The sequence below is a fragment of the Cololabis saira genome, chromosome 1, assembly GCF_033807715.1.
Source record: "Cololabis saira isolate AMF1-May2022 chromosome 1, fColSai1.1, whole genome shotgun sequence".
Taxonomy (NCBI): Eukaryota; Metazoa; Chordata; class Actinopteri; order Beloniformes; family Belonidae; genus Cololabis; species Cololabis saira.
Window position 1 is genome coordinate 29,187,226 of NC_084587.1, and position 16,857 is coordinate 29,204,082.

The 16,857-nt window shown below is 40.2% G+C and overlaps 1 protein-coding gene across 2 annotated transcripts; it reads left to right on the plus strand.

Annotated features, from left to right (window-relative positions):
- Positions 1-748: 748 nt before the first annotated feature.
- micall2b (mical-like 2b) lies at positions 749-16,141 on the plus strand. 2 transcript variants are annotated; one of them, XM_061720277.1, is made up of 16 exons: positions 749-963; positions 4,354-4,402; positions 6,461-6,602; positions 6,688-6,884; positions 7,079-7,206; positions 8,362-9,282; positions 9,380-9,588; positions 10,841-10,907; positions 11,448-11,587; positions 11,714-11,775; positions 12,451-12,574; positions 12,695-12,797; positions 13,599-13,672; positions 13,745-13,859; positions 14,107-14,153; positions 14,767-16,141. In XM_061720277.1, exons 1-16 carry the CDS (start codon positions 821-823, stop codon positions 14,841-14,843), a joined length of 2,598 nt encoding a protein of 865 aa, XP_061576261.1. In that variant the 5' UTR covers positions 749-820; the 3' UTR covers positions 14,844-16,141. The 2 variants fall into 2 exon arrangements, with proteins under 2 accessions (XP_061576261.1, XP_061576268.1); XM_061720284.1 differs by having other exon boundaries at positions 10,844-10,907.
- Positions 16,142-16,857: the final 716 nt, after the last annotated feature.

Sequence of the window (16,857 nt, forward strand, 5' to 3'; positions counted from 1 at the left end):
GATATAGAGCAGATGCAGTTAATAGAGACAGTATAGTGTAAATAAGTATATTTACAGAAATATTTATATAGGCATGTGTGTACAAATATATAGAAATATTCAACTATATGTATGTATGTATAGGTATGTGTGTGAGTATAATTACAGTATATAATTATAATAATAATAATACTAATAATAATACTACTACTAATAATAATAATACTAATAATACTACTACTACTACTACTACTACTACTACTACTAATAATAATAATAATAATAATAATAATAATAATAATACTGTTATTTAGCTGTGTGAGTACAGTGTGTGAGTATTTATAAATACGGGTTAAATGATTAGTGAATGGGGGTAGGATTAAATAAGTTTACACTTCTTCCTACTCCTTTTTTGCACATAAACTAAGATATCAAGTGTTTTGTTGTTTTGTTTTCTTAACTTCTCTTGAAGTGTTGTTTTTTACATGTACAAAAATAAAAATCCAATCAAACTTTCATTCCTGCTGATCGTGATGTTAGTCCCGCCTCTGGAGCTGCAGCCCCGGGGCCGCTCCGCCCACAGCGCCGCGTCACCGCGACCTTTCACAGGTGTCAACATCCAGTTTCTTTCCGCTCATCCAGGCGGTAGGAGGTGATTCCCCACAAGGAAACTCTCACACTTAGAGAAGCGATCTCCTGTTTCCTGGAACCGGAGGGGCCGAGACTGTGTGGAAAGTTATCAGAGTTTTCTGTGGGAGCGGAGGGGAGCGGAGGGGAGCGGAGGGGAGGCAGGGCTTTGCTGCAGTCCGGCTCCAGCAGCAGCAGCAGCAGCAGCAGCAGCATGTCTGCGGTGAAGGCTCTGCAGCAGTGGTGCCGGCTCCGCTGCGAGGGATACCGGGATGTGGCCATCACCAACATGACCACGTCCTTCAGGGACGGCCTGGCTTTCTGCGCCCTCATCCACAAACACAGACCCGATCTCATGTGAGTACGGTAGGAGCGGACCGGACACCCACGCAGGAACTGGGAAATGCCTTCACTTTCTCTCTCTCTCTCTCTCTTAAACTGTGTGTATGTGAGTGGTATATTAGATTTCAGTAGTTTTCAATGAACTAGAGCCAGCTTCATCTCCACGGGTCATCTAGGACCAAAGAGGTCAAGCCATGTACACTGATACAAATATTGTGCTTGATCTACTTAAAAAAAAATAAGGCAACTTTTTGCATGAGATTACTATGTAGATCAAGAAAGACTAGTTTTTGTTTAAACTATTTAATTTTTTGTATGTAAATAATACATTTAGCAAGTACAGTCAACTTAATTGTGTTAAGTTTACTTTATTTATCAAAATTAAGTGGACTTTACTTGCAAAGGAATTTTGTACGCACTAAAAATTAGGTAGTTTATACAAAGACTAGTCTTTCTTGATCTACATAAAAATCTCATGCGAAAAAGTTGCCTTCATTTTTTAAAAGTAGATCAAGCAAGATATTTTTTTACTGTTGTGTTCTACATAAACAAATAAAGCATGTGTCATCTAAACGTTGCTCAATCTGCCCAATAGATTAAAATCGTTAAAGGAAAAGTAAATACAACAAGATCATTGCTGGTTATTTGTGTGTAAATATAAAGATTGCCTGGGATTACATAAATACTGCTTGTTAAGGAAAAAATGCACAATGTCTTGTTTTTTGAACAAATGCAGATTAAGTTCAAAACTAGATGTATTCATGTAAAGCAACAAACTTCATTTTTAATTGTTAATATCACAGATTTAAATATGTTATATTTACATGCGCTTAGATTTATTTTTGTTTTGTTCAGTGTAGGAGGGTTGATGATGGTTGGGAATTCCTCTGAGAAGCATATGTGACTAATGTGGTTAAATACTCCTCACTGTGACTTGATATGGACTTGTGTGTGCAAAACTCTGGACCACACACTGGACAAGACTTAACTCCTGACCCGAAGCTTGGCTCTGAAATACTTCAGGTCAAAGATGCATATACTTATATACATATGTGACTTATGGAACCACCTTATTTGAGCACCAACAAACTTTTTTTTCCATTATTTTTTTTTAACCAGTCAACATCTCTGCCTGCTTGATCACAACTCTTTAAACTCCACACTCATTCTTTCTTGTATGCATCTGATCTGTTGGTGAGTCATGTCAGTTCTGTTTTTCTGTTTTTTTTTGTTTTTTTTTTACATTTATAACTTTTTTAGAGTAGTTACCTAAATAGTTTTTGGCGCAGTAAAGGGTTAAGTAGGTCTGTGCAGCTCCGAGTGAGCTACAGAGTGTGAATGAACATGGCAACTGCCAAAGTAACCTCCAAAAAGCCAACAGCCTGTGGCCTACTCTGGTCAAATACTGATTGGCTGGAAGTTAGATTGAACTGCAAAGGGACTGAATACATTAGAGATTACCACAAAGGGGAATAAGAGTGAAAAATTACAAGAGCAAAGAGTATAGCCTGGAACCACAGACAATGGCTGCGCGGGTTGGCGTATTTTTAACACACGTTTTTATTCTTCTTTGTCCATTTTGTCTCCTGCCTCTTCTGTTAAAGGGTCGAGCCCCAGGACTAAGGACAGCATAGACTCAAGCAGGAGTGGTAAACATGCTTTGTGTTGCCCCCAAACTGTGGCAGAAAGCTGTAATTGGCAGATATGGCTCTGCAAAGGTGTTCATCAAACCAATGCAACCATTGTACCATGGTGGGGGCTTCAGTTATGTGTCTAGTACAGGTCACCCCAAAAAAATCTTGTGCAGAGCATTTCTTGCCTCAAAAGCAGCCAGCGATTGTTGATTTATCCTCACACCTCACTTTTAGAAACGTCAGCAGTCAGGTTCTTGAAATCCATCCAGCTCATCCATGGCATTGACTCTACATTTAAAGTTGTGCTTCAGGAACTATTTCTGGATATATTCATGCTCTTTGAACACTTTTTTGTCCGAGTATGGTCAGCTTGATGATCTGATCCAGTGCGTTAGCAATCACAGAGGAAACATGAGTCTTTATCTTTTTCATCTTCATCTTCCTGACAGAAGCAGCTGGCTTAGCTCTTCCTCTGAGGAGATATTCCTGGCCACGTCCTCTCCAACCCCTTAAAACTCTGTCAATTTGTTAAAAAGAAAAAAAAACATGCATGAAACATCTTCATATTTGTCTATGGAGTTGCATGCTTTTGATCAGAAGTTACAGGCCAGACTTCCCAGAGTTTTACTGCTTGTTCCTTCTTATTTCCAGCTCTCCAGCAGAGGCTGATTGCTGGCCTTTCTTTGTGTTCTGTCAAGCTTCATCCAGTTAAAAGGGAGTTTTTCTCACCACAGTCTTAAAGTGCTTTCTCAAATAGAGTTATTGGCTTGGGATTGCTTAGTGCGATCTAAAAAAAAAAAAAAGGCTTTGCACAAAACATTTAAATCCAAACTCAAACATAAACTTTTCAGACTTCCACATGTTGAGCTGAATGGATTCATGATACACTGAAGGAGTGAGCCTTAATATAAGCCATCATTGCTTGTTTTGTCAGTGGCTCCATATGTGACATATTTAATCTGTTTATCCGACTATTAAAATATCTTAGTTCGCACAACTAAACTCCGTTGTAAGAGCAATTTTGGGGTTAAAGTTAGGATTTTTATGTAGTCGAGGATCTATATTCGTATCTGCCCAACACATGAGAGACATGCAAGAATGTGTTTGCTGATAGATAACTCCCATCTTAGTTTTAGATTTCTGGCATCCCTGACAGTTTACAGCTGGAGGAAAACATCTGTTTATCTTTGTTGAGTCTAGCAGGACACAAACCGTAAAGATCAGTCCTTGAATCCAAGGACTTTTTCATAACAGGGAATTTTCACCAGGGAGCAAAAAGTACCCCCCGCTCCCGATATTCCTAAGGCTTGACTCATCACTCCAAACAGAAGCGGGGTCACTTTCACTTTTGTTTTTTCATTCCTGGTTTAGATCCAGAAAGTGAAGAAACAGAGCTACTATTTCGAGAAGAGACAAAGTTGCTCCTCTTGTCGCTACTCCAGTTTTTAACCTCAGCCAGAACTCTGGCAGCATACTTTGTTTTACATGTGCTGAAACCATAAACATTGGTTAAAGGTGTTGCTCAATATAGAGGCAGTGGGATAATTGATACAGGCTGAGCTTCCTGCTGGTTTCGGTTTTAAAGCATGGGAACAGTGACACAGCAGTCGAGTTGCTTCATCCGTCTCACTGACATAGTTTCCTCACATCGGCATAACATAACTCTGTATGACTAAACAGCACATGTTCATCTACTGCGTGTAAACACTTGACAGCAGGAATTGAGGGTCATATGTTTTCTTACTCATGTTTTTTTTTTCTTTTGTTGCAGTAATTTTGATTCTCTGAAGAAGGAAAATGTCTATGAAAACAATAAACTGGTAAGACATGTTTTTACTTTTACTACTCTCTCTCTGGATGCTGTTGATTTTGGGGACTAACAGACTTCTGTATTTGGTATTTGTGCAAGCCTTTAGTAATAGTAGGTCTCAGTGTTTCAGTGCCTTGAAAAAGTGTTCATACCCTTTGAACTTGACCATATTTTGCCACCACAAACTTACATTTATATTATTGGGATTGTATGTGAATGTCCAACACAAAGTAGCACATAATTGTAAAGAGGAAAGCAGACAACATTGTTTTAAAACTTTGTCACAAAATAAAATCTGAAAAGTGTGGCCTGCATTTTTTTATTCAGCATTCACATTTCTGACAGCATACATTTAAGTTTTAAGTAAATGTAAACTAATCCCTTTTACTTTTCCTCAAGTAGAATTATTATTTTTTTTGAATACATTTATTTATATATATATATATATATATATATATATATATATATATATATATATATATATATATATATGTTTCCTCAACCAAAGATTTGAAAAAGGGGAGGTCACATGTTGCCAGTCTTCAAAGGAACTCCACATCTTCACCGAGCAGTAACTCCAGATTTTCCTTTTTGAAGCCAGTGCAGAAGTCCAGTTCCACCAATGACCATTAGAGACCGACCCTAAAAGCAAGTCCATCTCCATTGACATCCCCCCCAATGTAAAATTTCAAAGCAGAAACAAGCCTACTTTCAGCCTACAAAAAAATAGTTTTTGCCTTCATAGCTTGCTTTCAAATCCGTGACAACCTATCAAATGTTGTCTCAGTGGAAACATTTGAAACAGCTACTATATGGATGGACAGATTCGATCAAGTTTTGCTCGTTGTGGCATCATAGTTTAGCATGAGGCTAAGCTGAGGCTGAAATCATCAGTCTGTGGTGACTGGGGTTAGGTGGGCATGTTCCAACCAGTTTGTGTGCTGTTCGTTCTGCCCATTTGCCCGTTGTTGCCTTAATGCCAAGTTTTCTTAGTTGGGAAGAAGAGCTGCTGTCTCGTCCCACTGCTTTTCCTGAAACCTTGAAACAGCAATTCAACTTTTTTTTTTCTAAAGTCTAAGCGTGAACAAGTTATGTGCTGCCTATTTATGCTATTACACAGTAAAATATTTGTCAGAAGAATTTTAATTATTATAAAAATACATGAATAAGTATACTAGATACCCGGGAAAATGTAATTTGACTTTGAAACTGTATCACTACCTTATTTTAACACTTTCAGCCACATCTCACCTTCATCAGTGGTGTCATTTTGGGAGCAGATTGTTGTCAAATATGAAGGTTTTGCTGAAAGAGTGAAGTTACTGCCTGAGATATTAATCTAATGAATAAATGTTAACATTTATTTTACATGCCTGTTTCCTCTCTATGTTGCAACACGCAGTGTTTGGTAACACAAGTCTCTGGTAGATAAAGACTTTGGACGTGGGTGCTTTGAATTTGGCCGCTTTTACACATTCTTAACTTTCACTTTCTGCTTTGAGCTTTTCATTTGAACTCTGCGACCGACTAAAAACTGTGGCGTGGTGGGAAACCTTTGCACCATTAAATTTCAGTTTAAAGTAATTTGGCATATGGTTTAATGACACAACAATACATTGTTGAGAATTTAGATGGGTCTTTTACCGACCTCTTTGTTTTTATGACTCTTAATCGTCTGATTACGGATTAAGTCATGGCTGTTTCTCATTGACCTGCCCCTGCTTGATGGTGTTTTTCCTTCCATGGAACAACCTCGATATTATTCTCTGGAAAATCTCCTCCTGCTCACTACTGACTTACTGTAAAAGTCTTGATTCATCTGAATTTACTCAAGAGATTGTTCATATGTATGCAAGCAAAAGCACACAGGTCACATTTTATGTTTTTGACATGTGTTTCTTTGTGATGCCAACATTAACAAAAGTCTGAAGTCCGTAAAGGTCTCACAGTGTCTAAAATTGTGCTTTTATTTGTGCTTAGGGTTCTTCTGCATTAACAGAAGTACCCAGAGCTGCTATTTTGTTATTTAAAAGTTGTGTGTTTTTTTGTTTTTGTTTTAAATTCGCAGGCATTTAAGGTTGCAGAGGAAGAGCTGGGAATTCCAGCACTATTGGATGCAGAAGACATGGTGGCTCTTAAAGTTCCCGACCGCCTCAGTATCCTGACATATGTCTCGCAGTACTACAACTACTTCCACGGACGCTCGCCGAGTGAGTACCACAGCCGTTTCAGTGTGTCCGATAGTACCTTTGTTCATCTTCCTCGGCTCAGCTGTGGATTTGTCTTTGTCCACAGTTGGTGGTATGGGTGGTATGGGAGGTATAAAGCGTCCAGCTGAAGGCTCTACCGATGAGATACCGGGGAAGAAGAACCAGGCAGTCGTGTCAAAGGTGTTTCCTGCTTCTAAACCTGCCAGAGAGAACAGCCCTCCCCCCTCGTTCAACATTACGAGGCCGTCTCCATCACCGAAACAAGCTAGAAAGTCAACGCAGGTAAACTTGTCCACATCAACATGCCATGCTGCTTTTTCTAAGAAAGCAAGGAGGCTTGATTTTCAAAATCCTTAAAGTCTATACATTTTTTTTAACGTCAGTAACACAGCCAGTGCATCGACAAAATAAACAAAAGCCTTCATAGGTGTCTTATCATGAATAAAGTTCCCCGGTTGTCTTTCTTTCATCTCTAGGATGCCCATGGTGAGAGATCCCACCAGACAGGCACACTGAGCAACAAATGTGTGTCCTGCAACAACCACGTTCACTTGGTGCAGCGACATCTAGTGGAGGGAAAGCTCTATCACAGGAACTGTGCCAAGTAAGAACCCAAGAAAACGTGGTGAATCTGTCCAGCACCACGATTATGGAAGGCTTGTCTTTGTTTATTGAAACAATTTTTTTTACATATTGATTAATTCAATCTGCTTTAAACTGTGGTTTAAAAAAAAACAACAAACATTTTAAAGACATTAACTTTGATTTGAATGCAGTAATTGTAAAATTTACTGCAAAAACTCAAAATCTTACGAAGTCTTATTTTTAGTTAAAATGTCTCATTTTTAGTCAAAAAATCTCATTGCACTTAAAACAAGAGTCATCACCAGAAAAATAACTTGTTATTTGACAATTTTCACCTTTTTCAAGTAAATTTTCACTTGAAATAAGTAGAAAAATCTGCCAGTGGGACAAGGATTTATCTTCTCATTACAAGCAAAAAAATCTTGTTCCACTGGCAGATTTTTCTACTTATTTTAAGTGAAAATCTACTTGAAAAAGTTGAAAATTATTGTTTTTTTTCCAGTGATGAGTCTTGTTTTAAGTGTAATGAGATTTTTTTTAACTAAAAATGAGACATTTTAACTAGAAATAAAACAAATATTCTTGTTAAGATTTTGAGTTTTTGCAGTGAGCATATGGGGCTTATTTTTGAGAGTGCTTTTTACTCTTACTCTGTATGGTTATAATATAAATCAAGTGTGTTAACCATACCCACAGTAAAAGTATACATTGCAAAATTAATGTATATAGAAATAATTTTAGCAATTTTCCGTTTGGGGCAGCAGCCCATGGAGGAAAGCCGACTCCTTCCTCTCCCAGTCACCTCTTCTAGCCCTTCCAGGGGAATACTGGGGCGATCTTAAGCCAGCTGAGAGAGTCTTCCTGTGGGTCCTTCGCGGTGAGACGGAGGCTTCCAGGAGGCGTCCTAACCAGGAGCCTGGAACATCTCAGCTGGCTTCTCTCAACATAGAGAAGCAGCAACTGTACTCCGAGTCCCACTCCAATAACAGAACTTCTCACCCTATTTCTAGGAGGAACCCCTTTTAGCTGCTTTCACCTGCAATCTTTTCTTCTTTTAGCAATTTCAACACACACATTTGGTTTTGTGGCAAACTGAAGGATTTTTGTTTCAGCTGCATAATTTAAATTTTCACATTTTATTAGTTGCTGAATATTTGTTTCTTTTGTCCCTCAGGTTGCTGGCATCGACAAACACAAGCGGACCATTTCGGGATTTACCCCCTAACACCCATGTTTCCAAACTCACTCCCCCACCACATGGAGTTAAAACCAGCACAACCACACCAGCTCCAACACAGCCCAGACTGGGCCCATCGTGGATGGCAGAAAAACCCAGCCCCACTTCCAGTGTCTCCAGCAAATTTTCAACTTCTCCTTCTTCCCGGCCCACATCAAGTATAATATCTGCTGCTAAAGAAAGTCCCACGGCTGTTGTTTCCAAGCTCACTACTCAACCAGAGTCTGTTAAAACCACCGCGACTACACCGGCCCATTCACAGTTCAGACCAGGACCAGCTTGGCTGAAGGAAAAACCCAGCCCCGCTTCCAACGCCACCAGCAAATTTCCTGCTTCACCTTCTTCCCAGCCCTCACCGGGTACCACTTCTTCTGCTAAGGAAAGTCTGACATCTTTTGTTTCCAAACCCACATCTTCACGAGACACTGCCGTCACCACAATCACCAGCACCAGAACCAGCACCAGCACCACACCCACCCCGGCTCCTCGTACGTCAGTTTCCGTGGCCAAGACGCGAGAGTCCAAGCTGAAGTTCTTCCAGTTGGATAAAACTCCGAACCACGAAGAGAAAAAGACGACAACCATCAGCATGAACGTAAATAAAGGTCAGAGTGTGAGTGTTAAGGCACCGGAGGCCGCGCCGGGTCAGCTTGTAAGTGTGGTTGTAAACGTTAAGGATGGAGATGCAGCCAAAATAACCGCTCTGGGTGGAAGGGCTGGTCCCAAACAGCAAGACCGTGAGAGTAACAACAAAAAAGCTTCAGCAGCAGCCTTTATCTCCAAAACACTGACCGAAGAGAACAATAATAACAACAGTAAGCCGTCTTGGACGACTGTGGCGCTCAAAAAAACAGACAAGTAAGTAACAAATATCAAGACTGATGCTTATATTTTGCTTAAGCTTGATTTTCTGTGGTGAAGAAAGGCATGTAATGGTTTTCTCACCTCTCTTCAGTTCTCAGTCTCAAGTGCAGACACCTAAGAAGGAGCCAGTGGGCGTCAGAGCGAAGGTGAAGCTGAAAGTAGACCCGTCGATCCTTGCTGACCTGCAGTTTCCGGAGCCCCAGAGCTCTGCTCCCGGGCCGGGGGGCCGGAGCGGACTCATGGAGAAGACTCCGGACAGAGGAGGCTTAAAACCGGGCAGAACATCCCCCATCACCGCAGGTCAGACTCGCACACGCTCTTAAATGGTTATAGATATTTGTCTTGAAGGAAGGCATTGGTAAACTGTGGAGACCAGATTCTCTAAGGAATGTTTTCACTTTTTGGCTGAAAACGTAAAGTTTTAATGGTCGAAACTATGAAACGTCTGTTTGTGGTTTAATAATGTTAATGCTTTAATGAACTGTGTCCTGACATGTAGCTCCAGAACATTTATAAAGTGGTTGCTGCAACACTGTGGGTGGCCTTTCAAGCAATGTTCTGCAGTTTACTGACCTCGGTCGCCAGCATGTTGGACATGACTCACTTGTTTAATTTACAGGCGCCTTTACTTTTACATTTATCAGCTGTGTGTGCTATGTGCTCTAATATGGTGAATAAACACAGGGACTTAGTATTAGTGAGACCTTTTATATTGATTGACAGGCAAATAAACTGCAATAAATTTCCTTGAATATTGTTTTACAGCTAAATAAACTGAGTTGCTGATTTGTTCAAATTATTTTATGCACTCACAGTGGTGCTGTATTAATAGTATAAAATGGGAAATAATTATGGAAGTATTTTAAACATGATGATGATTATTATTTATTAAAAAATTATATTATTTATTATTATTAATAATTATTAATATTATTATTATATTATATATATATATATATATATATTATATTATATTATATTATTATTGTTATTGTTGTTGGTTGAAATTAAGTAAATATTTTTTCTTATTAGAATATTTTTAAGCTTTGTTTTCCTCAGCAAAAACTGTTGAAATTTTTTTTTTTTTCATCCTTTACTTGAACGATTTGTTTTGCAGGGAAACTCTTTATTTCACCTCTTATTTTCCAAACTTTACAAAACCTTATCAAGTTTGCAAGCTGCTTGAAACTGTTTTCCCTTGTGGTGGAAACTTCCTGCCATTATGAAGCACCATCCGGAGCAAAGATAACGCTCATTTATATATAATGATTTGTCTGTTCTACAAAGTGTTTGACTCTGCATTATATGAAGACTAGGTTACTCTGCATGTTTGACCTTTTAAAAAAAAAAAATCGATTTAACTGATTTTGTTACTGACCCTTGTCTATTTAAATGTCTGTCACATTGCCCCAACTTATTGGTGGAAAATAACATACTGTATTTTTATAATCAAAGAATAACACTGAAAAGTGTCATTGATAAGTCTGGCAGACGACGCCTTAATGTGGTAAAGTGAAACAGAGCATGTTTTAATTGATTTCCTCTTCCTCAGGAGCATCAGACAACGAATCTCCTGCAGACTGGAGGATGAAGCTCAAACCGATCTCCAAAGAACCCAAGTAAGACTCCTGTTACCGACTTTCCTCTTCTTGTGTGCCGTCGCTATCTTTGTGTCTTTCTGAGTAGTCCCCGTCCACTATTGGCTGCTGTTCCTGTTGCCATAACAACAGGGAGTGTCTCAGCATATTGACATCATGAAGCATTAACTGTTGGAGCTCCCTTTTCCCCCTTGATGTATTGTCCATCCATCCATCCTGGGTTCCACTCCTCCATCCATCTCTCCACACATTCCTCCCACAGGAGGCCTGTACCTGCTGCTGCTCCAAATGGCTCAGCCATCGTTTGCAGTCGGACCTCTCGGTCGCTCCATTTCCGCCACATACATGTGAGCCCCAAATGGTGTCGGGGCTGAGCAGGGTTCTCCGTGGTGCGACATATGCTCATAGCTCAGAGTTCCTCTCCCCACATGACCTTTCCCCTTGCTCTCATCACAGCTGAAGACTGTAGTAAGACAGGGAAGAGACGGCTATAAGAAGCAGATGAACCATAGTTGATTAAACTCTCTCTCTCTTATCTGTTCCTCCTTCATCCTTGCACAGACCTGCTGGAACTCCACAGTCTTCGACTAAACCATGGTCTAACGGAGCTGGAAAGACTTCAGAAGTGTCTGTTGGGCCTTCCTCATCCACCTCTCATGTCTCCAGCATTAACATTTCAGTGACTCCACCAGCATCAAAGGGTGAGAACACACTGGTCTATTTAAATATGAATTGGACAAACATTGACGGTTGCACTGCCGACTTCTCGCTTTTGTTTTGTACCTTTTCTTTTTCTGAATTTATTTTTTGCATTAATCTCTTTCCAGGATTTCAGAATGGCCAGAAAGAGCAGACCGTTAATCCTAAGGAGGAGTCGAAGGTTTCTAAGGTATGGCTGTGTTTGATTCAGCTTTCTATGATCAGTCATGATGTTAGTCAGGCAGGCAGGAACATGCAAGGTTTACAATTCCTAGCATCCACCGTCTTTGGATTGAATTCAAGCGTGGACCAGATACTGGGGGTGATTTGTGCAGTATGCCACTTATATGCTGTGTGCACGTCTGGCTGCAAAAGCACATTGGGAGTGATTGATGGAAATTTGACCTGTTGGACCTCTTTTGAGCTTGGCAGGTTGGAGGATTGATCTTTTTAATACATGCTTGTTTATACGGTGAGCAGAACATCTGATTTCTCTGCATGAACATGCAGACTGTTAACAATTTCTTGCAGAGTGAAATACTTTCATTAGTCACACAGTGATGTAAAGGGAGCTAGGAAATACTACTTCGTGGTACTGAGAGCTAGGACATGGGAAGTGATGGGAAGCGATGCTTCTGATCATTAAAATGTCAAACATGAAAGATAAATAGAAAGGGAGATGCTTTAAGTCAAAATGTCATTTAAACTTTCTTATGTTCCATTGGTTTTATAAAGATGTGTTTGTTATTTAGTGATTACTCTTCATAACTGCTGTCCGTCTCCGAGTTCGGTCCTTTTGTTCTCTCTGTTTTGGTTCACATTTTCCACTCAATTACTTTTGTGCGTATGCATGTCACAAACGCAGACGAAGCCGGACTACATTCCCAAAGAGGAGATTTTGAAGGAACTTGATGAGATTGAAGACAATGTGAACGAGCTGGAGAAGAGAGGAGTCGAGCTGGAGATGAAGCTGCGCAGCAGAGAGGAAGGTGAGACGAGGAAGGTGCACTTATTATTCACATTGGATGAAACCTGAGCAAAAAAAAAAAAAGAGTTGGACTCAGAAAGGAGCGTAACTCTGATTAACCGCGTGTGTGTTTGTGTGCCAGAGGGTGTCGATGACTCCGTCATGGATGAGCTCATGGTTGAGTGGTTCAGCTTGATCAGGAACAAGCAGCTGGCAATGCGTCGGGAGTCTGAGCTGGTGTACATGTGAGTACACGCAAACACACATGGAAACAAAAGGGCACGCCAGCGTTTACCAGTCAGGGAAACAGACTTGTGGCCAGAAGGTTGACAGTTTGAGTTCCCAGCGGCGTCCTCCACAGCAAGAAGCATGGCAGCCCCCCCCCCCGACAGCACTGATCCAACAGAAGTTTGAAGCAGGATCCAGTTTGACAGAAAACATACGCTGCACTTGCTACTTTTATTCAAAATCATTCTAAAGTGCTGAAGAGGTATTAGATTAGATGAGTAGCATTCAAACATTTGCTGCACCCAGCTAAAACTCCCCCGACCACTATTTATTTTATGTTTACAAAAGATCCAAACGCTACATGCTGTGTAAAAGTGGCCATTGCACAATGTTTTGACTTCAGCTCTGTTCTGTTGTGGTTCAGCTGTCAGTCATTTCCTGTTGTCCATCCTTCTGTTTATCAGAACGACACAGTTAGCAGATCCATGGTCAACACTGCACACATTTAGCTGATTTTAACTGTAAGATCATCTGCTAGAAGAGACCAAAATGGAGCTAACAGAGACTATTGGACTTAAATCCAGCTGGCATTCAAATGACTTGTATAACCATTTCCAAAAGTCATTTGATTTCAGGTTTGAGTTCAGGTTTGACGCAGATAATGATGTAAATGAAATCAAGTTTAATAAAACCACACATCTGAAGTGCTGCATTTGATTTAGATTGCTTTCTAATCCCCACGTAATCATAGATGGTTATATGATTAAAATAAACATGTATTTTTCTTGTGTTTTCCATGTTAAATATATAATATCTAGTGGAAGAACTCAGGACTTGGAGGAAGAGCAGCCCACTGTTGAGCAGGAGCTCAGGAGGCTGATGGAGAAACCGGGTGAGGATTTAAACGTGGCCTGCAGCAGAAATGGAGCACAGATGTGACACTTATATCTGCTTGTACATGCAGAGCATTTCAAAACAAGCCGAGACAGAGAGAGAGAAAAGGAGCTGATGGAAAAGCTGCTGGAGATCGTCAATGACAGGAACGCTATCATCGACGGCCTGGACGAGGACAGACTCAGGTGGGTTTTCAGACGGAGGAGGCCGCTACGATAAAAGTATGAAAAGCTTATGGTGTGATCCAGATTAGATGGACGCAGGAGCTCTTTCTAGACACTGTGTTTGGACAGTGGTCCAAAAACACTTGCTAAGAGCATCATTTGCCAAAATATGACGATTTCAATAAGTGTTTCTTCATCCTGGTACACTATTCACGCAGTTATGTCCTGTTGTTTATCACCCTTTCCTCTTTGTGCTTTGTTTTCTCAGGGAGGAAGAAGAGGATGAGGAGCTAAACAAGATGATGATGAATTTCAGTGAGTGTCTCCACCACCTCCGCAGCCGCCTGCCCACCTCCTGCCACACTCCTGCTCATTAGTTATCACAACCTCGGTGCCGGCGCAACTTAGTTGCCTTATTAATGATCAAATTTAGGATTTCCATCATGCGCATCTCTAATTGAAGTTGATAGAGTTCTCATTGGGGTGTATGGAGGTGTGTGCGCGAACACGCAGTGCATTTTTAAGGGTGCCACTGGGCGATGTTTTCATCTCTTTTGATCTAATGTCTGTTAATGGAAAAAAAGCACCAAACAAAATGCTCCCGCTCTTTTCAGTCGGCAGCTTTCCCATTAGACAAATGGATAATGCAGCCGGATAATTTGACCCTTTGATAGAACGGAGTTAAAGCCGGCTTCATTTGCAATTCATGATCGGGAATGCAGGGCTGAAATTGCGGAGATTGATTGAACTTCAATGAAAGGTCATTATGTTTCAGCGAGCGAACGCCGACCGTGGGCTAAAGATTAGCCATTTCAATTTAATGTATTCATAAAGTTAATTTCAAAGTTTCATTTTCATTCAGTGTATAGTCCCATGTTGGTTTATGTGCTTATGCCTCATATTCTCCTTCTTTTTCTTTGTCCCTTAGATGTTAAAAAGGACAAAACGAAGAAAAAGTCTCCTATGTCCAAGCTGTTCAGCTGGGGAAGCAAGAAAGAAGGATGACGCTCCGCCGTGTCAGTCTCTGATCTGTTTGTGCTGCTGCTGCGCTCAGCCTGTGATTCATTGGATGACATGGCACAACGCTGTGTACAGACATGCGTGTGTGATCTGTCATCCTCTGCGCTTCTTCAAAATTGCCCCCCCCCACCCGTCAACTACGTCACTCAAGATCTGATGTTGCACATCCGCATGCTCACACACACACAGCTGGATGATGTTAATGACTCCCAGTGCTCCAGTTGTTTAGTTATAATCTCCTTCCAGTTTTAATCTGTCAAATTAATGCCCACACACACGCTTGCTGTCTTCTTACGTCCTCTTACTTGTACAACACATTGAAATGTTGGTTGTATATTTGAACACGGATGCTAATTAGGCATTAAACAAGAAGAGGGTCAGATGGCTGTTCAGCTCATGTTCAAGTCCAAAATCCAGACTAATTGTGATCAAACCATATCAAGGGTTTAAGGATCACTGTCTCTACTTTGGTTTTGTATATTAAACATCCTTGATGTATTTTCCTGTGCCAGGTAAACGGCGCCCTGAATGATTTAGTTTTTCTGTAATGGTGTTTCCTACACTAACGATTCCCAACAAGAGGTCTTGAGAGGTTAAAGCAGGACGCAAACATAATCCTGCAATACAGGACTGTGTTTAGTAATAATAAAACATTTCATTTCATTATTTGTGTTAATGGCAGACATTTTTCCATCTGTAAATCCAGTATGTAAATCTAGGTCATAGCAGACATGAGTCTATGGGATGACAGTCCCATCCTTTTAGATAAATGCACAATCAGTGATGAGGGCCGCCTGTGGCTCTGATTGCTAATGTTCACCACCAGCTGTGCCATCAACGCACGCATTCGTGTTATCATGAAGCTCATGGTGGTTAGATCATTCAGGCCTTTCTCTCACCTGTGGATGTATCTTTCCGGTTACTGTACTTGAATCTGAAGTCAGAGGTTTAATGTTTAGAAATGACGTCAGTAAAAAGATGAATCTGGTTTGTGGGAATCAGGGGAATGGCACATTTGGTCCACATTGGACCTGAATTTGTGTAAGTTTGTAATATTTCTCAGCTGAATTAACTGTAAAACGGATGAGTTGTGGAGAGTTGAGGTTTGTTCAGTTGTGACCAAACTGCAAACTTGCATAAATGAAAGTGGATGTTGTATATATGTTTATGTCCTGGTTTTACTAACAACAATCTGACGGTTGACTGGTCAAACTGGCCTGGATTTCTAAGAAAGTACTGTGATACACATACTTTGACGTTATTAATAAAAACTGTCTAGATCATGTTCTTCCTTTTTTCATCCTTTACTAAACTATGGTATAATTTAACAGGGACAGTGGTAGCTCAGTGTGGATGTGTTAAGCCATATTTGAGTTTAGTCCCACACGGTCACATTTGTTTTTGCGAGTTACCAACTGATCAGCGATTAATGACAGTTTTCTCCCGCCTCGCGGAGATGCAGTGCTCCTATATGACCTCCAGGGGGCAGCATGCCACTTTTCATGTCAGCAATGTTGTGAGTGCAGGAAAACTTTAGTTTAAATAACAGACAGAAGGTACATTTAAAAACAGGGCAACAGATGTAAGGATATCCCCTTTTCAGATTTTATATTCACTGAAAGAAAGGGCCTAGTTTCAGATTTTTGTCTGGTCTCACCCCAGCAGACAGACTGGACACGATTTCTATCCCCAAACATTTAGGTTACATATATCCTTTTTAATTGATTTTTTCAAAAACAGCAAATCAAAACAAAAAATTTAATTTTATCTGATATTCCCCGCAGGTAAGATATTTTAAGTTATGTTGTGGGAAAAAAAAGTAGAAAAAATAAATCAAATCTCAAAAGCAGCTGTTATATAACCTTGAATTAGCCTGAACTTCACTTTCCATCGTGACTTCCACGCAAACTACAAACAAGCACTTTGAAATCTGATCTAAATTTCACAAGACAGAACAAACAAAATCATACCCATAATACAGAAACTAATTGGTATAGCA